At 34.8% G+C, this 21,997-nt stretch overlaps 1 protein-coding gene across 4 annotated transcripts in view; it reads left to right on the top strand.

The window, feature by feature from the left end:
* Positions 1-21,997, top strand: part of LOC102912650 (connector enhancer of kinase suppressor of ras 2-like) — a 410,055-nt gene that overhangs the window by 195,106 nt on the left and 192,952 nt on the right. For 2 of the 4 annotated variants that reach the window (XM_076562981.1, XM_076562977.1), the window contains exons 10-11: positions 19,758-19,867; positions 20,300-21,678. The exons of the other annotated variants lie outside the window; for them this stretch is intronic. In XM_076562981.1, coding sequence (XP_076419096.1) covers positions 19,758-19,867; positions 20,300-21,678 — 1,489 coding nt within the window. The remainder of the gene's footprint in view (positions 1-19,757; positions 19,868-20,299; positions 21,679-21,997) is intronic. 4 annotated transcript variants of the gene reach the window in all.

Genomic DNA, 21,997 nt, shown 5'->3' with positions numbered 1-21,997 from the left:
CTACAGCCTTTAAAAATTCAAACACTGAAAATTCAGACATTTTAAAATACTGAGTCTCTTAAAATCCAATGTCTGTAAAATTCCAAGATACCTTTAAAAGTTTAAAGTCTCTCAACTGTGGGCTCCTATAAAATAAAAAAATAAATACCTTCTCACTTTGAGAGGGAGGATCCAGTGCACAGTCACAACCTGAATAAAGCAAAAGCAAAACAAAACTCCAACAGTATAAATAACTGAATTTCCAGTATCTAGGTTTCACTCACAATCTTCCAGGCTCCTCCAAAGGGCTGGGGTCACTTCTCTATGTCTTCCCTCTGCAGCTCACACAGCTTGTTTTCTTGGCTTTGGCTTGCTCCATTCCATTGCTGTTGTTCTTAGTGATCATCCCATGCTATTGGCATCCTCAAAAATGCTGGTATCTTCTGCTCCCACTGGGATGTACTTTAACCAATAGCCTTACTGACTCTCTTCAGAAACTCCAGCCCTGCCACACAGTGCCAAAGCTCAGCTGTTCTCTATGACTCTTTCATGTCTTCAAAACCAGTACTACCTGGGTGACTTCTACACTATCAATTTTGACTGCCAGCACAAGGTACAACCTTGGTTGCCTGTGAAACACATCTTCTGTGTGCTGACCCTGAGGAAACACTTCCCAGAAGATTTCACTTCAGTGATGCTGATGCTCCTCTCTTCTTTATCCAGCATCCATTGTCCCAGTAACACAAGGGTTTTTACTTCAGTGGTTCTGGTCTTTTGTCTAATTGCTGCTGATTTTTCAGTTCCAAGTAACCAGATACCACAGATTCTTCACACAAAGGTGCAGTAGAGTCTTTGTTCCCTTTGAAACTTCACAAGACAGACCTCTATTGTCTGCACTACTCTCAACATTCTTATCTTCCAAGCCCCCACAACAATCCACCAAGCCTACCAACACACTTGGCTTTTTTTTCCTAACATTACAAAGTGCTTCCACAATTCTCCCCAAAGCAACATGATTAGGTCTGTGGCATCAATACCCTACTTCTAGTTCCAGCTTGTCTTAGTTAGAATCACTATTGCTGTGATGAAACACCATGACCAAAAACAACCTATCTAAAAATGGTACTGCCCAGAGTTCTGTATTAACTGAGAAATTAAGACAATGCCTGACAGACATGACCACAAGTCAGGCTGGTAGAGGCAATCTTCAATTGAGGTTCCCTCTTCCCAGGTATGTCACATTGACAACAAAGATTAGCCATTAGAGTATGTCACATCATGTAGAAATTGAACCTAGATGTTAGGACATGTCCTTGTGGTTCTCCGAATTCCATTGGTATCTGTTTTAATGACTCTCTTTTCATCTCTAACTTTATTAGTTTGGTCTTCTCTATCATTTTAATTTGGCTAAGGGTTTGCCTCTTTTTTTTCAAAGAACTGGCCGTTCTTTAATTCTTTGTATTGTTTTTTTTCCCCTTTCATTAATTTCATCAATTTTGATTAGGTCACCCTGTCTGCTCTTTTAGGGCTTGCTTGGTTCTAGGTTTTCCAGGGCTTTAATTTATATCATTTATTTATTTGAAACCATTCACATTTTTATGTCTCTGCTTAACACTATAAACTTTCATTTTAGGATTTCCTTACTGCCTTCACAATATTACATAGATTTTTATATGTTGTGTTTTCACTTTCTTTCAGTTCAAGGAAATTTTTAATTTCCTACTTAGTTTATTCAATGTTCCATACACCATTCAGTAGTGTGATGTTTTATTTCCATGTATTTTTAAAATTTTTATAGCAACTGCTATTGATATCTGGCTTTATTCTATTGTGATCAGAATACTTGATGTTATTTCAATTTTTATGTATTTGTTGAGACTTTCTTTTTATCTCAACATGTGATCTGTTATGGAGAAAGTTCCATGTTCTGCCAATAAGAATGTGTGTTCTTAGAGAATCAAATGAGATAATAGAGATGTAAATATTGTATATACTGTGCAATTTGCTATGTAGGACACTACTGCCTTGAAATATAAAATCAAACTTTCTAAACAAAAATTGTCCTCCTATAAATATGAAATTTTTTCAAGGAGAAAATGAAAATATTCTCAAATTGGAGTTGTTTGTTCTACTCATTTTTCTTTGTTCTTTTCCTTTTTATTTATTTATTGTTTTAATTAAAGAATTTACATACAATATAAAAAAGAATGTGTGTTCTTCTGGTACTATGAAAGCTAGACAGCAGGGAGGAATCTTCCAAGTCAGTACCAACTTGATTGCTCTGAGTCCTTTGACCAAAGTGTTTGATATCTTTTTTTTGTTTTGTTTTTTTGAGACAGGGTTTCTCTGTGTAGCTTTGTGCCTTTCCTGGATCTCGCTCTGTAGACCAGGCTGGCCTCGAACTCACAGAGATCCACCTGGCTCTGCCTCCCGAGTGCTGGGATTAAAGGCGTGCGCCACCACTGCCCTGCTAGTGTGTGATATCTTAAGCAACAGAGCCTTAACATCAAGTTCTGGTGGCCAGTCAAGAGTATTGGCAATAGCCTTTATTCTTTTGAGGGTTTCCTGGGCATCCATGACCAACAACTCAAAGGAAAATATTCCTTAACTAGCACTGGGCTCTTTTGATGGCACCCTGTGGTTGGGAGGAACATTTTCTCCAGTGTAGGGCAGTGTCTTCTGAACAGGACAATATGACTGCACTCGTGAACTCACCAATGCTGAGGTTGCCCACACAAGATCAAGTCAGTCAACATTATAGCATGGAATGAGAAAAAGCTCGTGAGTCCCCACCTCAAACCTAAGAGCTACTGACAGTTAATGACTTCTAAGAAAGGGAGAGTCAGCTTTTAGTCAGGGTATGGCCCCACACCCACAAGTATATCATCAGTACACATTACACATGATGGCTAGATTTTAAAAAAGAAAATTCATACTTAGGAGGAGTTGGGTTATTAGATAGACCCAAAAGGAGTTAGGAAGTGAGGTGGTGAATATAAACAAAATACATTGTATGGATATATAAAATTCTCTAAGAATTAACAAAAGTATCATGAGAAAAACTGTGACCAATTATTGTGTTCTTCCCTGTGGAAGACTGTTTCTCCCACTCAGCATTCCTTGGTTGCCTGTAGATTTGTGTGTGTGTGTGTGTGTGTGTGTGTGTGTGTGTAGAGTTGAGGTGTCATGGGCTTTTAAATTATACAGACTAAGCATGTTGTATTAATGTATATAGTAAGGTATACTATTTACATATAATGTAACAACTGATGGAAAATAAGCCATGAATTTGAAAGAGAAAGGGAGTGGTATAAATGCGAGAGTTTGAGAGAGAAAGGAAAGTAGAAAATATAATTATTTTATAATCTCAAAAACAAAAAGTAATAAAATAGAAAAACTAGTGACTGACTATAGCATTTTCCACCCATGCAGGTTACTTGTATTCAAACTCTCTTTTTTTTAATTATATTTTTAGTTAGCTTATAAAGTAGTAGGTTTCTCTGTCATTTTCATATATCCTGAGTTTTAATTAACCTTTCCCCACCATCGCATTTTTGCTGTCTCTACTTCCATCCCTGTTTAAACCTTAGGACTTTTAATACCATGCCAGTCTATGTTCATATCACATGATTTTTGCTATCCCTCCTTCTTTAAGCCCTTTTCCCATGGTTTCTTGATTACTTCCTGAACACTAAAGATTTTCACTCTGAGTTAAACACAGAAATCTAAAAATACAAAGCTAGTATCTACATAAGAGAGAGAACATACAGTGTATCTTTCTGGGCCTGAGTTATCTCATACACTATAGTGTTGGGGAATATTATTTTATGGTGTATTACTTTTGTTTATGTTGCATTTGTTTAACTCTGTGAATCTGTGGTACTGTGCATGTCTAAAACACCTGATGGTCTAATAAAGAACTGAACGGCCAATAGCAAGGCAGGAGAATAGATAGGTGGGGCTGCTAGGCAGAGAGAATATATGGAAGGAGAAATCTGGGAGAAAAAAGAAGGAATCAGAGAAGGAGAAGGATTCCAGGTGCCAGCCAACCAGCTACACAGCAAGCCACAGAATAAGAATAAGATTTACAGAAATAAGAGACGGGGAAATGCCAAGAGACAAAAAGTAGAGGGGATAATTTAAGTTAAGGAAACCTGGCAAGAAACAAGCCAAGCTGAGGCCAAGTATTTATTAGTAAGAATAACCCTCCATGTGTGATTTGTTTGGGAGCTAGGTGGCAGGCCCCCCTAAAGAATAAAAACAACCAACAACACTACAGTATTTTGCAGGGTTTTTTTTTTTTTTTGCAAAATTTAATGACTTCAATTTTCTTTACAGCTGAAAATAATTGTATTCTGTATATGTGCTACAATTTCATTATCATCAGATAATAGGCATCTAGACTGATTCCATTTCCTGGATATTAAGAATACACAAGGAATGAGCATGAATGTAAGGATTTATCTGTGGTAGGATATAGAGTCTTTGTATAGCTAGATCAAATGATAGTTCTATGATGGTTAGGATATAGGAAAGTGCAACCCTATTGACTGATGTGAGTATAGACTGGCACATCCACTATGGGAGTAAGTATAGAGTTTATCAAAGAGGCTGTCTTCTCTTACAGTGTATATATTTAACTATATAAAATTATTTCTTAAAACTAATTAACTGTGTCTCATACATTTAATGTCTTAAATTCTCATTTATTCAGTTATTTGTACTTATCTCCCTTGATGTTTACTTAGCTTGGTGATAATTTACAAATGTGTCATTTCATTTTTAGAAGTGTGAAGATTTCCATCTTTTTGCTACTCATTTCTAGTTTCATCTTATTTTACCAGCTTAAATGAAATATGCTACCCCTTTGTGAACTACATGTAGAATAGACTTTTCTTTGGTTTTGGATGTCACAGCAATGGCTAGGCTTCACTTAATGAAGAACTCTATAATTATGCTACATCCCTAGTCTGAAATATTACAAATTTTGCTTCAGTTTTCAAAATAATTTAGAAAACTCAAAAGAAGGAATATCTATTATATTTATTTATGTTTTTACAATTTATAATTATACTTCCTTACTCTTTCATCATTATTTTTTGCCATTTACTTCTTGGTATAAGAATTTCCCAACATTCTGGATCCCATTACCTATGGTCAGATACCTTGGTCACCTCTGATAAAGCAGGGAGGGGCTTGGTCCTGCCTCAGCTGAATGCACCAGGCTTAGCTTTTCCCCCATGGGAGAACTTACCCTGTTGGAGGAGGGGATAAAGGGGGGAAGGTGGGGGGAGTGGGAGGAGGGATGAGAGGGCGATCTGTGGTTGATATTAAAATGAATAAAAAAAAAGAAATTAAAAAAAAATTTCCTTTAGGCATTTCTTTGGGTAGTTTTCCCAACAATCCTTTCCTTTCCCTTCATTAGAGAATATTCAATTTTCTTATTATATGTGAAGGATATTTCTGCCATATATATAATTCTGAAATGACAGTACTTTTCTGCGGCATTGAAAACTGCCATTTGCATGTGATCTTTATGTATTTGGATAAGAAATATACCATGTTTCCTTTGTGTTTTTTTTCTTAATATGCAAGGTGTAATTTCTCCTCCAGTGGCTTTTTTAAAAATCTGTTTTATTGATCATTTTTACTTTTGTTTTTAGTTTTCACAGTTTGACTTTGGTTTGTCTTGGTTTAGATGCCATTCATTTGTTTTTACTTAATGCCTGTAAGTTTTAATATATATTTATTTTGTAAAATATGCAGTTCAGTTTTATTCCATTATTTCCTTGAGTCTTATTTGTAGATTTTCTCTCTCTCTCTCTCTCTCTCTCTCTCTCTCTCTCTCTCTCTCTATTTGGCACTCTGAAGACAAGTGTATATAAATTTTTTCATATACTATTTGTGTCCATAGATTTTTCTCTTTTTCTCTAATATTTTTAATTGTTTTCTCTTAATATTCTTAATAGTTCACATCTATTTTTCTGTTCCATGTTCACTAATACATCTGTTTCTTCCATTGCTATTCAAACTATCAATTGAGCTTTTATTTTGGTTATTAGGTCTTTGAGTTCTAAAGTTTCTATCTTGTTCTTTATACAATGTTCTATTTATTATTCGCTAATATTTTCTATGTATGTTTTCTGAGACATTTTATTGTTTCATTTATTTCTTTTTCAACTTTTTTCATACAATATATTTTATCATATTTTTTCCAATCCCCCAACTCCTCTCAGATCCTTCTCACCTCCTTACTTTCCCAACTTCATGTTCTTTCTTCCCCCCAAAAAAAAGAAAGATCAAAAGAAACAAAATAAGACCAAAATATTCACCAAATAAAAGCCCATAGAGCCTGTTTTCTGTTGGCCAACTACTTGTGGACAAGGGTCCTGCCCTGGAGTGTGGTTGATATATCCAGTGCACACTCCATTGGATAAAACTGATTTTTTTTTTCTTTCCCAGCAGATATCAATAGCAAAAAAATTTTTGATTAGGGGAGGAACTTTGTGTCTAATTCTTCTCAGTGCTTGGAATTTGTCTTGTTTGAACCTGTGCAGGCCTTTGTATGCTGTCTCAGTATCTGACTGTATATATACCTAGCCTTTTGTATCTGTAAGGTGCCACCACTTCTGGCCCACAATCTTTCTGCCTCTTCTTATACATTGATCCTTCTTGAGCCTTGATGGGAAGGGTTTGATGAAGAAATCCATAAGAATATGTGGAGAATTTTGAGTGTTGGGCTGTGAGTCACTTGCCAATTAGGATGTCCATGAAATTTGTCTTTCAGATAAGCTATGTTTATTCACACAAATATTTCTTATAATACTGTGCTAATATAAAAGTTAAAAGACATCTTACCAAATAGGGAACGGTTGTTCAGGTAGAAAATACTACAGGATTCCATTGGGGAATCTTATCTAATGATGATGCTTCAGAAGCTTGCAGGCTTAACCCATGTCCACTGTAAAGTCCTTCAGCCAGGGCAGGCCAATATGGCACTTGTGGAGGTCCAGAAGGTCCTTGAGAACTTCAGTCAACAGCAGTGACAGGTGGACATATGTGAGCTTAGCAATGGTGCTAGAAGTTCAGTGGTACCCAAAGCTAAAACTACAGACAGAAGCTGGTTTTAAATTCCTCTTGCCAATGGGTATCAGTGCAGAAGCTTGGGAAGTGCAATTCTAAAGGCCACTTCCAAAGTTTAATTTTTTTGTATCATTTCATTGGGTGACAGCTTTGCATTATCAACCTCACAGTTTAGGGATGACTCAATAATGTATCAGTGCCACCCTGGGGTTGCTTTAATAGCATATGAAGTCCTGTCTTGGGCTTGGCTTGTATCTGAGCTGCCTATTTCCTATCTGAGTTGTCTAGTTGCAGACTTCTATCTTACAGGTATTATATTATTCTAAGTCACACAAAATGGTTTTTAAGTTCCACAAAATGGTTTCATTTATGTCCCTAACTGATTGAGTGTTTCAAAGACTATCTTCAAATTGTTCAGTTGTTAATTCCTATCTACTGCAAGAATAAGCTTCTTTGATGAGGGCTTATCTATGGAAATAGTATTATGTCATTAGGTGTCATTTTACTGCTATGTTTCTTTAGCAGAATAATAGTAGTAGGTAATAACCTGGGTACATGACATATCCAAGCTCAGGTGTTTGAGAACATTAGCAATGTCAAGTAGGGAATCCATCTCATGCAATAAGCCTTAAGTCCAATAAAAAAATGTGGTCAGTTACTCCCATAACATTTGTGCCAGTATTGCACCAGTGTATCCTGCAAGCAGGCCTCTGTTGTACATCATAAGGATAGTAGCTGGGTGATATTGATGGTTACTTTTCTCCTCTGGCAATGGGCATTGTGCCTTCAGGCACCATAAACGCTACTCAGTAGGGGTGAAGCTTCTAGTTGGGTACTAGCTCAATTTCTCTATATTTAATGACATATGTAAGTGGTGTCATCAGCAATAGAGCCTTACCATCGGGCTGTGAAAAGTAACCAATAGCCTTAGCAATTGTCTATGATGTTTGAGGAGTGGGGCAGAGTCTGTGGGACCCCTTTTACTATCAACTCAACAAGCTAAAACTCATTCCTGGCACTAGAGGTTTTAATTGGAATGAAATCTCTAGTTGGGGCATTGTCTCCCCCATTATATAGGGACTCCACTTAAATTATCCTCACTCTTGGGTATAGAGTAGTAATGAATATAGATGAGCAAGTATCTATGGCACATGATGTCTAGACCTTTGGACATATGCCAAAAAGTGGATACTCTAGATAAGGTAGATTTTTGGCTTTTTGAGAATTCTCTGCACTGATTTTCATAGTGCTGCAATAGTTTGCAACCCCACCTAAAGTGAATGAGTGTTACCTTTCCCCACATTCCCTCCAGCATTTGTAGTCAGTTGTTCTCCTGATCTTTGTCATTCTAACTGGGGTAAGATGAAATCTCAAAGTTGTTTTGATTTACATTTCCCTAATTGTTCTGTATGATGAACATGTTTTGAGATGTTTCTTAGCCATTTTTTTCTTCTTTTGAGAACTCTCTATTCAGGTCCCAGACCACTGGGTCATTTGGTTTGTTGACTCTTTGATTTTTTTTTTTTTTGGTTTTTCGAGACAGGGTTTCTCTGCGTAGTTTTGCGCCTTTCCTAGAGCTCACTTGGTAGCCCAGGCTGGCCTCGAACTCACAAGAGATCCGCCTGGCTCTGCCTCCCGAGTGCTGGGATTAAAGGCGTGCGCCACCACCGCCCGGCTTGTTGACTCTTTGATTTTGTTTCTTTGTTTAAGTTCTGTGTATAATCTGAATGTTAAACCTCTGACTTATATATAGCTGGAAGAGATTCCTTCTGATTCTGTGGGCTTCTTCTTTGCCATGTTGATTGTTTTTGTTTGTGTTTTTGTTGTTGTTCAAAAGATTTTTAGTTTCATGTAACTCCATTTGCCAATTGTTTGCCATAATGCTTGGGCAAATGGGGTCCTGTTCAGACAACTGTACCAGTATCATGTGGTATTCTGCCTATATTTTCTTCTATAAATTTCAGTGTTTCAGATTTCAGAATTAGGTCTTTGATCTATTCCGAGTTAGTTTTGTGCAAAGTGATAGGTATAGGTATAATTTTAATCTGCATATGGACATCTAGTTTTCCCAGGACAATTTGTTGAAGATGCTTTATTTTTTCCTGTGTATGTTTTTGGTATCTTTGTCTAATATTAAGTTGTTAAAGTTACATGTGTTCACATTTGGATCTTCAATTTTTTTTTTCTGTTGGTATACATGTCCATTTTTTGTGGCAGCACCATATTGTTTTTTATTACTATGGCTCTGTAATAGATCTCAAGATCTGGAATTGTAAATCCTCCAGCATTGTTTTGCTTTTGTTTTCCTTTGCTCAGGACTGTGTTGGCTAATCTGGGTCTTTTGTGGTTCCATATGGATTTTAGGATAGTTTTTTCCTTCTATTTCTGTGAAAAATGAGATGGGGATTTTGACTGGGATTGTAGATTTTGGTAGAGTGGTCATTTTCATAATATTAATTTTATCAATTGATAAGAATGGTATTGTCTTTCCATTTTCTAGTGTCTTTTTCTATCTCTTTAGATGTTTCAAGTTTTCATCTTAGAGGTCATTCACTTCCTTGGTTAGATTTATTCCTACATATTGTATTTTCTTTGAGGCTAAAATTGGAGTGTGTCTTTGATCTCCTTCTATGTGTAATTGTTATTGGTGTAAGGAAACCAACTGATTTGTGCAAGCTCATACTCTATCATGCTACATTGCTGAATTTATCATTTCTTGAAGTTTTTTTGGGATCTCTAATGTATAATATCACATCACCTGATGGTTTAACTTTTTCTTTCACTATTTATATTCCTTTAATTTCCCTATCTTGCCTTGATTGTTCCAGGTAGTATCATCATCTTCTCCTCCTCCTACCCCCCTTTTTCTTCATCCCCCTCCTCCCAACTTTTTATTGGTATTTCAATCTCCTTATTTATTATGAGTCTGTTTAGATTGTTGATTTCTTGATTTAAATTTTGTGGTTTGGATGAATCTAGAAAACCATACATTTATATTTATTAGAGTCATAGATAATAGATTTTAAAAATATTTCCTTATAATACTGTGAATTTCTTTGATGTCTGTTATAATGTTTCCCTCTTCATTTTGAATTTTGTTAATTTGGGTACTCTTTCATTTCATTCATTAGATCAAAAGTCTGTCAATATTATCTTCTCAAAGAACTAATACTTAGATTTGTTGATTTTTTTGCATTTTTTGTTTCTTTGTTTCTGTTTAGTTGACCTCTGCTCTGATTTTTATTATTTTTGTCATACACTGGGTTTGATTTGGTTTGTTTTTGTTTTTCCAAATTTTTTCTTGTATCATTAAGTCATTTTTGTGCTTTATGACTTTTCTAATGTAGGATCTTAGAGCTATAAATCTCACTTGTAGAATAGCTTTCATCGTGTCCCAGGGGTTTTGTTTCATTGTGTGAAAACATTTTCATTTAGCTCCAGGAAATTTTCTTTTATTTCCTGGTTTCTTCTTTGATTAATTAATCAATCAATAATGAGTTGTGTAATATCCATGGGTTTGTGGATTTACTAGAGATTTGTGTGCTATCAGTTTTTGGTTTTATTGCATTTTGGTCAGATAGGATACTAGGAGTGATTTCAATCTTTTTGATTTTTAAACAATTTATTGTGTCCCAGGATATGGTCTATTTTAAAACAAGTTTCCATGTGCTTCTCAGTGGAATGTGTATACTTAGAATATTCTATGAATATTAACTTCATTCTCTTTATTTTTTTCTGGATGACCTGTCTATTTGAGAAAGTGTGGTGTTGAAGTCACCTACTTTTAAGGGATTGATGTTAATCTCTGTCTAATGCCAGTGTAATTTTTTGTGAAATTATGCACCCATGAGTTTGTTGCATATATGTTTAAGATAATAAAGTCTTCTTAATTCTTTATTATAATGAAGTGTCTCTATATCTTCTAAGTTTTAGATTGAAGTCTGTTTTGTTAGACATTAATATAATGGCACCTGCTTATATCCTCGTCCCATTTAATTGTAGTATTTCCATCCATCCTTTTACTCTTAAGGTGGCAACTATCTTTGAAACTAGGGTGTGTTGCTTGTAGGGAGCAGATAGATGAATTTTGTGTTGTGATTAATTTAGTCAGTGTCTTTTGAGCAGGTAATTCAGGCCATTGAGATTTAAAGTTGCTGAAATGTGTGTGTTAGTTGTCATAATTGTGTTGTTGATTTTTGGTGGTGGTATTTGTGTTCACAGTTGTATTTTGTGTCTTAATAATTATGGCTTCATATTTCCTTTCACAGTCCCTGCTATCTATGTTCATTCCTCTCTTCAGCCTGAAATAATGCTTCTTGTATTTTCCTTAGGTTTGGTTTGTTGGATAATTTTTTTGGGCTGTGTATGTAATAGAAAATTTTTCTTTCTCCTTCAATCATGGCTGATAGTTTTGCTGGATATATTATATTTTAGGTTGGCTAATATACTCTTTTAGGGCTTAGAATGCATTGCTCCAGGCTCTTTTGAGTTTCAGTGTTTACACTGAGAAATTAGAATTTTTATGGGGTTTCTTTTATATGAGACTTGCATTTTTTTCTTTTCCAGCTTTCAGCACACTTTCTTATGTATGTTTAATGTTTTAGCTATGCTATGCCATGGAGACTTTCATTTACTAGTCTTGTTTATTTGGTGTTCTGTGTACCGAATAAAATAGGGATTCTTTTCTTTCATATGTCTCTATAATTCATAGGTTTCATTTTTTGTGGTGCCCCACATTTCCTGTTTGTTCCTTTCCTGTTTTGTTCTTGTTAATTTTCACGCTCCTTGCTCATTTGATCTAGATCTCTGTTTTATCTTCAAGACCTGATATTCTGACCTCTGATTAAGTCATTATACTTGTAAGGCTTTCCTTTGAACTTTCTGGTTTGGCTGTTAAGTTTCTTAATTAGGTCAGCACTTCAACTTGAGTCTCCACTGTTTCTATCTCCTGATTTAATTCCATTCTCAAGTACTGGATTGTCTCCATCATTTCTATCAGCTTTATGTTTGTATTTTCTTGGGCATTGCTATTTCTTTGTTTCTTCTTTAAACTTGAATTATTTGAGGAGACTCATGATTCTTTTAATTTCTGTGTCCTGAAGTTAATTTGGGTAGTTGCAGGGGCAAGCATTTCTATAGGACAAGTAGATTTAGAAGAGAATATACTGGCTTACTCTTTTATATTGTTATTTTTATGATGAGATCTGGGCATGTGGACTTCTGTTAGTTTTGATTTTATATTGGATAAACCAGATTGGAGAAGAGATGTGGGGGAAGGTTAGGTCTTGAGGTTGGAAATGACTTGGGTATAATGAAGTCATTTGAGCAGATAGAACTGGGATGGTATACAGTATGTACTTCCTGTTCTACAATGGGAGTGTGGGAGTAGATAGATCTGAGTATAAAGGTGGAATATGATGTGGGACAGTCCTGTGTTGTAGAGAAAAGAGAAAAGGTGGTGATCCAATCCTACAGCTCTTCTTTATTGAAGGCGGGGAAGTCCTGACTAGACTGGTATACAAGTTGTGGGATCCAGGCTAAATCTGGTAGATTGTGGAAATGACACAGAGAAGAGATCAGGGGTACTCACCTGAGTAGATCCTGGAGGAGTAACTGGGAAGTATGCTTATGGAGTGAGGTGGTAGATGTTCGTCCTGTGTGTGAGTGCAGGTAATAGGGTATGTCCTGTAGCTTAGATGTTGGCTGCAGTGCAGAAGGAAGTGGTAGACATTTTAGTTCTTTATATATGGTAGATACTAATCCTTTGTGTTAATCTTCTAAAACATATAATTGGTTAAAAAAATCTCCAATTCTGTAGGCTGTCATATTTTTCAAATAATGGGGTCCTTTACTATACAGAATCTTTCAGCTTTATGAAGTCCTATTGATTAATTGTTGGCCCTAATGCCTATGCTATCAGTGCCATGTTCAGAAAGTCTTTTCATGTGCTAATTCAAGCCTGTTCTCTACTTTCTTCTCCATGAGATGGAGAGATTTGTTTTTACATTGAGGTTGTTGGTCCATTTGGAGTTGAGTTTTGTGCAGAATGGTAGTTACAGATCTACTTTCATTCTTCTACATGCAGCTATCTAGTTTGAACAGCACCATTTCTTGAAGGTGCTGTCTTTTCTCCAGTATAATTTTAGCTATGCAAAAAAATGTGTGTCTAGGTTTGTGACATTATGTTTAGGTCTTCAATTCGGTTCTATTGATTTATTTGTCTGTTTTTTTTAAATGCCAATGCCATGCTGTTTTTATTATTATAATTCTGTAACACAGATTGAAATCTGGAATGATGATGCCTCCATCAGTTCTTTTATTATTCAGAATTATTTTAGCCCTCCTAGATGTTTTTGTTTTGTTTTGTTTTGTTTCCGTAAGAAGTTGAATTTTTTTCAATTTCTGCAAAGAATTGTGTTGGTATTTTGATTCAGATTGTACTGAATCTGTAGATTGCTTTGGTGGGTGTCCATTTTCACAAAATTAATCCTACTGTCTGTGAGCGAGGGAGATATTTCAGTATTCTAACATCTTCTTCAATTTCTTTCTTCCATGTCATAATTTTTTTTATTATACAAGTCTTTCATTTGCATGCTCAGATTTATCCCAAGGTATTTTTTAAGGCTATTGTGAAAGTTATTGTTTCCGTTTCTTTTTCGGTATGTTTGTCATTTGTATATAGGAAAGCCATTAAATTTTGTGTGTTAATTTTGTGTCCTGCTACCATATTGAAAATATTTATCAGTTGTAGAAGAGTCCTGGAGGTGTTTTTAGGGTTTTTATGTATATAAATTATATTATCTTCAGATAAAGACAGTTACTCTCTGTCCTTTCTGATTTGTATCCACTTTATCTCCATCAGTTTTCTTAAGTACTATATCGAGTTTGTATGGAGAGAATGTATCCTTATCTTATTTTTTATTTTATTGAAAGTGCTTTGAGCTTTTCTCCATTGAGGATGATGTTGGCTATGGGCTTGATGCTACTATATTAAGATATGTTCCTTGAATTCATAAACTCTCTAGGAATTTTATTATGAAGGGATGTTCCATAATTTTGTATATTTTCTGCTGTTTCTGTTGTTGTTAGTATCCATATCTAAGCCATGATAGTCAAATAGGATGAAGGATGTCATTTCAATTTTTTAATATATTTTGATACTTAATTTGTGTCCTAGTATGTGGTTAAATTTGAGAATGTTTCGTGAAATGCTGAGAAGAAAGTTTATTCTTTTGTGTTTGAATGAAATGTTCTGTAGATATCTAATAGGTCCATTTGATTTACAATATTATAGAACTCCAGTGTTTCTCTGTTTAATTTTGTCTGGATGACCTTTCCATTGGCAGGACTGGGGTATTGAAGTCATCCACTCTTCCTGTGTTAAGGACGGTAGGTGGATTTAGCTGGAGTAGTGTTTTCTTTTATGAACTTCAATGCCCTTGTATTTCACATATTTATAATTGTGATGTTCTCTTGGTACATTTTTCCTGTTATAAGTATGTAGTGATAAGTATGTAGTGTATAAGATGATTACTATTCATAATCCCATATGATTAGCTTAGGTCTGAAGTCTTTTTTTTTTAATTACTAAAACGGTTACACCTGCTTCTTTCTTGTATCCTTTTCATCCTAAAATGATGCTTATCCTTGAAGATGAGGTATATTTCTTGGATGTCACAGAAAGATGGATCCTGTTATCTAATACCATCTGTTAGTCTGTGTATTTTTAATAGGGAATTGAGTTTATTATGTTGAAAGATATTTTTGAGTAATGTTTATTTGTTCCTATTATTTTGTTGTTTTGATGTGGGCTCCCCCCCTTATTTAACTCACTTTTCTCAAATTATTTATTTCTTGTGTCCTCTTGGGTGTAGCTGAATTTCTCTTCAAAATAGTTTTCTTCTGGTGCCTTCTGTAGAGTTGGATTAATGGACAGAAATTGCTTAAGTTTATTTTTATCATAGAATTATTCCTCCACTAGTTATGATTGATAGTTTTGCTTAGTATAATAATCTAGGTTGTTATCTGTGGTCCCTCAGAGATTGTAGATGATCAGTCCACATCTTTCTGGCTTCCAGAAACTCCATTGAAAAGTCAAGTGTTATACTAATGGGCCCGCCTCTATATATGACTTGTTCTTTGCCCCTTGCAGCTTTCAATATCCTTTCTTTGTTCTGTACATTTAGTGTTTTGATTATTACGTGTTATTGGGAGTTTCTTTTCTGTTCTTGTTTATTTGGTGTTCTATGTGATTGTACTTTGATAGGCATCTGTTTCTCTAAGATGGGGAAATCTATGGTTTTACTGAAAATATATTTGGGCCTTTGACTTGACTTTCTTTTTCTTCTTTTAAACCCATTAGTCATAGGTTTGGTCTTTTCATAATGTCCCAGATTTCCTGAATGTTTTGTTCAGGACTTTTATTAGATTTAATATTTTTCTTTGATTGAGGTATTTGTTTCTTCTACCTTGTGATTCTCTCTTCTGTATCTCTGTCATGTATTCTGTTGGTAATGCTTACCTTTAAGGTTTTTGCTTAATACCTTGAGTTTTTAACTTCCAGTTTATTTTAATTTGTTTGAGATTCTATTTCCCTTTTAAATTCTACTCTTCTGCCTTGAATTGTTTTCATTATTTCATTCAACAGTTTCTATTTTCACAGTCTTCATTAAGACATTCATTCATATCCTCTTTAATTTAACATAATCATAATTGGTATTTTGAAATACATTTCTTATGCTTCAGCTAAATTGCTTTTCTCAGGGCCTTTCAAAGTAGAACTGCTGGCTTCTGGATGAGGAATACTGTTTAGTTTTTGTATGTTTGTGTTTGGGACCTGGAATCTGGATATCTAGATTTATGATGTTTGAAGTATTTCTTGGAGTAGATATCTAATCTCAAGTTTGTTGATTGGGTTTTCCATTCTTTGGTTGCTGTTGCTCACTTTGGGTCCTAGACCTGTTTATTGGCTGTGAGATTCCTGGTAGTGAGTGTTTCTGTGTGTTGACAGTGTCACAAAGAAATGGAGATGGGCTAGAAGAAAGGAGTAAATGGGGTTGTGGGAAAGATCTAGTGAGACTCTGGTTCTTCACCAAGTTGGAGAATCCATAGAGGACTGTGACAAATTGGGAGGAGGAGTTCCTGTGGACAGGCAGTAGCAGGACCAGGAATTAATATGGAGAGACTAGAATAGGGGGACAGGAAAGACAATAAAAGTAGCCTACATGTATCTTAGCCTAATGTGTCCACTGTGGTTCCCTTGTAGAGAATGGTTTTACGGGTTGAGGCAGGGAGAGGCGATCACAAAAAAAAAAAAAAATGGATATGGGATAGAAGGAAATGCAAAAGAGTGCAGGAGGAAAGAACTAGAAGGATCCTGTGTCCACACCCCTTTACATCAAGTATCTTCAGTATTTTTCTTATTTGACACAAGTATTTTCTCTGCTTTTTCTTGTTGTTGTTGTTTTTTTTTTCTTCTTCTTCTTAGACTATCTTGGTTTGGTGTTTGATATTATTTCATAAGCTTTAGATGTTCTGATGACTTTTATTTTTCTTTCTTTTATTTGGACTTGTGGAGTTCAATTCATTTAGGCTAAGTCCATTTATCTTGTCCCTACCATTTCAACTAGTTTTGATTACCACTACGTCAAATCAAATTTTCCATATAACCAGGGAGTACTTTTTATTTATTTGTTTATTTATTTATTTATTTATTTATTTATTTATTTATTTATTTATTTATTTATGTGTTTGTTTGGTTTGGTTTTTGGAGACAGGGTTTCTCTGTGTAGTTTTGGTGCCTGTCCTGGAACTTGCTCTGTAGACCAGGCTGGCCTCAAACTCACAGAGATCTGCCTAGCTCTGCCTCCCGAGTGCTTGGATTAAAGGCGTGTACCCTTTAAACTACTGCCCAGCAAGTAGTTTATTTTTGTCATTTCATTTTTTTTCAATGCTAGAATTTACAGCTGGTGTTTTCTTGAGTTTATAAATTTTTACACTTTTATTTATTTAGTAATTGTCACTATCATTTCTCTAGTATTTTATTTTAACTGACCAATAATTAACTTATTTAAGGGTGAAATGTGTTAATGCAATGTATATGTACATTAAGTAATGATAAAAGGCAGTTAGGCCGGGCGTGGTGGCGCACGCCTTTAATCCCAGCACTCGGGAGGCAGAGCCAGGCGGATCTTTGTGAGTTCGAGGCCAGCCTGGGCTACCAAGTGAGCTCCAGGAAAGGCGCAAAGCTACACAGAGAAACCCTGTCTCGAAAAAAACCAAAAAAAAAAAAAAAAAAAAAAAAAAAAAAAAAAAAAAAAAAAAAAAAAAAAAGGCAGTTAGATTATCTACCATTCTAAATATTTATTATTTCTTTGTAGTGATGATCAAACTTAACTTATCAGTCTTAGTGGCAGAGAACGTTACCCCCAGAGCCATCTCACCAACCCACTGTACTTCTTCTTTTGAAAAGCATCTATTCATTTCATTTGGTCATTTGTTGGTTGGAGTATTCGTGTGGGTTTTGTGAGACCTTTTTCAGTTCTTAATATATATTCTAGATATTAATCCCTTATAAACTGGTTAGCTGGCAAAGATTTTCTTTTACCATGCCTTCTCTCATATAAAGGCTTTCTCTTTATTCTATAATTTCCTTTGCTGTGAATATGTGTTTTAAGTTCATAAACTAGTATTGGTCACTTGTTGCTACTATTTATTGAAATATTAGTGACATTTTCAGAAATTTCTTACCTATGCCTACCTATGAGTCAAAGTACTTCTACTATATTTTCTTCTAGCAGTTTCAAAGTTTCAAGCAAAACCCTAAACATGGAAGTGGCACATGTTTAAGACACATCATTCCTGCAAGTATATTTAGAGGAAAATAAGTAAGCATATTACAAAATACCTAAACAGCCATGCTCATTATGGCACTATTCCTAATACCCAAATTTTAGGATCAGCCTAGGTGTTCATCATCAAATGAATAAAGAGAATGTATAGATGCACAATGGAGTTCCAATCATCCACAAAGTAGAATGAAACTATGTCATTTGTAGTAAAATTGATGGAAATGGAGATAATCATATTAAGTGAAATAATGCAGACTCAAACAAACGTCATGTTTTCTCCATGAAAAAAAAATATACACACATATATAACATGAAAGTAAAAGGGGACTAATTGGTAAGAAAATTAATTGAAAATGGGACAGGAGAAGGCATGCAGTGAATATAGTCAAAGTACTTAAAGGAAAACACCACTAAAAATTTGACACTTTGTTCAATTACTACCTATTAATAAAATATTTCAAAACATAAAATGAACCAATAAAGCAAAACCAACAAAACAAAAAGTAGCACATGTAAAATCAGGGTTTAATGACAATATATATATATATATATATATATATATATATATATATATATATATATATATATATCTTGAGAATAGGAGTCAGAGATGTGCTTGAGTTTTTGTACTTGTAGATAATGTTTAGAGTAATATAAATCCCATTTGCTATCCACTTCTCCTGTCATGTGGAAATTTTTAGTATTTTTCTTGTTTATTTACCTTGTAAATAAATGTTATTTTTAATTTTTTAATCATGTATATTTTATATTTTTATGATGTTTCAGAAAACACTTCTAAGTATCTTGTTGAAACCTTCCAGTTATGTTCCAAGAAAGTAGATTTCAAACCTTTCATGTATTACTATCAATTCTGAAATATAAGAGATAATATGGAAATTCTTTTATATCATACCTAAATGACAGATTACCGTATATGTAAATTATTATGTCTTGTTAAATTATATTAAAGAAAGAAGTGTCTTCACATTAATCAAATTAATTTTGATCATCCTTCAACTTTCTTTCTGTGCTTGTATTTTCCATGTGTCTAAAATGGACATTTGTTACACATTTTTCTACTTTAATATTTTCAATAAAATAATGGCTGCAATTCTGCTCTCTTTGCAAAAGTCATTGTGATTGGAAGGAACAAAAGTTTACTTATAATTGAGGAATGAAAGCAATGGATAAGTGATGAGGGACTTAATTCAGTAATCTATTTTCACCTTTAAAATATTCAAGGACCAGAAATAGAGTTACTACTAAGGAGAAATTTGAATTAGGAACTGAAAAATATCAACAACTTGATAGAAAATATTTCCATCTCTCTTTTTCAGAAGCATATGGTCACTTGTATCTACTTCATCTATGTATGGCTGTTCTATTCTTCTTCTCTAAAAGTTGTTTGTTATGCTCCTCTATGCACATGACAGAACTAGCTTTTACATGGAGACTAAGATTGCCTACCCTCAGTTTCACACAACAAGCAGGGAGAAAACTTTCTGAATACTAACTCTCAATCTCTAACAAAGAGAACGGTGTTACTCTAATTTTAATCAAATGCTAGTTACATGCAATTCAAATACTAGGTTCCAAAGACCGTTCTGGTATTTAGGAGTAGTTCCTATTAGTTTATAGGAACATAGATAATGAACAAACATCCCATAATGTGTCTACCATGTCTATATTTAGATGTTAATTCTGAGGTTTTACTCAGGAAGATCATGCAAAGCTATCAAGCACAAGTTTGTAACTAATCAAGTTGAAATCCTCTCCAGTGTAAATGCTTTTGTGTATTGTATTTAACTAAAAAAGCTATAACTTCATGTATTATTTGTTTTTCAGCCAATAACTACAACAGTCTTATCACATGGACCTCCCATACAATATGCATCCCTTCTAAATCAAAGCATGTCTGAGAGTTATTCATCTTCACAAAGAGTTGACACTTCAAGGTAACTCTCACTAATAATCAGATCCATCTATATACAATTTTCACCTAGATGTGAATGTAAAAATATTCTATTTTTAATTTACAGTAAACATTAAATGTGATACTTGATCCCAAATGCTGATATATTAAGTAGAGAGTGTCAAGAAAATCATATATTAACAAGGAAGTATCCTAACAGGAAATACTTTTAGGTCCATTGGAAAATAGTTAATGTGAGGGAAGATGCAAATACTTAATGCCATGGAAGAGTATAAAATAAATGCACTAATTTTGTTTTTTGCAAAGAGCTTAATGTTGCTTTTTGCTTTATGCAGTTCACAGATAGGACTATGTGCTCCATAGTATTTTCTTACAGAAGAATTTCAATAGAGATAATATCTTAGTATCAACTTGTAAATATTTAAACATGTATCTATGCTTGTTTTTCTTGAAGTGATGAAGGAGAAGTTACACTGGAACATGATAAAGGAAACAAATATGAAGCAGAAATTCCTGTTATAGATGCATCTGCAACGTTGGGGAGTTCTTTTTACTATAAAACTCTCCAAGACCTTACAATTATTGAAAGTGATACTCCTCTTATGGGCTCTGGTTCTGAAAGATGTGTGATTGATTCTGACTCTGACCGAAGTGTTGACTCAGATTTTGAGTTAGAAGAACAATCTCGAGACTCTGGATCAGTAATATGGGGAGTAGATTCTGACTCCGAAAAGTCTCCTAGGGATTCAGACTCTAGAAAACACCTGTTAAAAGCAGAAAATTATCAAATTGCTTCAGTCTCTGTTGAAGACTTGACCAAGACAGGGCAACAGCTGGTGAGAATTGAACAGTGCCAGGTGGAATATGGATCTCTGAAACACTGGGTACCCTCAGGCTCAGAAAAGTCCCTGGAAGATTCTGACTCTGAAAGAGACTCTGACTCTGATAATGAAATGAACATAGAAGAAAAACGCCAAATGGCTTCAGATTCTATAAAACGTCTAATGGAATCTGAAAAAGAAATGATAGAGAATGAAAATTTCTGGATGATCCCTGTTCCTGAGAGTTATACAGTACACTCAGGCACAGAAAAAAGTAGAGCATCAGCATCTACGGTACATCTGATACAGGTGGAAAAAACAGAAAAGCAAAGACCTAAGAGATATATGATGGACTCTGACTCTGAATCAAGTGAGATGGACTCAGATTCAGAAAGATATGAGCTAGCCTCAGCAGCTGTGAAATGTTTCATGGGTATAGAAACATTTCATATGAGCACTGCTGTTAGCAAGTTCCCAAAGGAATCTTGGTCTGAAAGAACAGTGGACTCAGACTCTGAAAGCCCTGTGATGTCCTCTGATTCTGGGAAGCATATGAAGAAGGCTGAAGCATGCAAAAGTACCTGCAATTTGGAAAGACTCAAGCTGGCTCACAAGTCTGAGTCTCTGCATCACCGGTTAGATGCTAAAAGAAAACAGTTAGATTCTGATCATAGCGGACACTGGGATAGCTCTGGAAAATATCAGTTTAGGTCTATAGTACCTCAAGATAGCTTCGGAAAATGTCAGGGTGACCTTCAAACATTTCAGAGTATCACTGAAAAAGATCAAGGAGACTCCAGTTCTGAAAAACATCAGAAAAAAACTGGAAATGAACGAGATCAAGATGAACCTGAAAGCAAAAGATACCCTATAAAGACAGAGAAGGGAGTTGAAAATGAGGGGTTTCAAATGGATAAGGAAAGAGAAGAACATCTCATAGAGTCTGCCCGTCATGATTCAGAAAATGAAGCACACCGGCTTGGTGCTCGTAGAAAGGATAATCGTCCTCCAGGTAAGCTAAAATGTATGTGGCCTTTGCAAATAATTTATAAATTGTATTAATAGCATCATAACATTTCCCAAGGTGTCAGTAACTTTGATATATTTGGGGCTGAACCCACTTAAGAAAACTTATAAGAAATTCAGAGACTAAACATCTTAATACCAGATGTTTATTTCACTTTCAAAATTAGGAATATCAACTTGCTTTAGGTATTTTTTATCTCTTCTATTTTGAAAGGATGAAAGTTAAAATGTTTCTAAAAACAATGTCTATTCTGGCCTAAGAACACAATGCTACGTTTAGCTTTCATCATTCTAGAATAAGAAAA

This window comes from Peromyscus maniculatus, chromosome X (genome assembly GCF_049852395.1).
Source record: "Peromyscus maniculatus bairdii isolate BWxNUB_F1_BW_parent chromosome X, HU_Pman_BW_mat_3.1, whole genome shotgun sequence".
Classification (NCBI taxonomy): Eukaryota; Metazoa; Chordata; class Mammalia; order Rodentia; family Cricetidae; genus Peromyscus; species Peromyscus maniculatus.
This window is presented reverse-complemented; position numbering and strand designations above follow the sequence as displayed.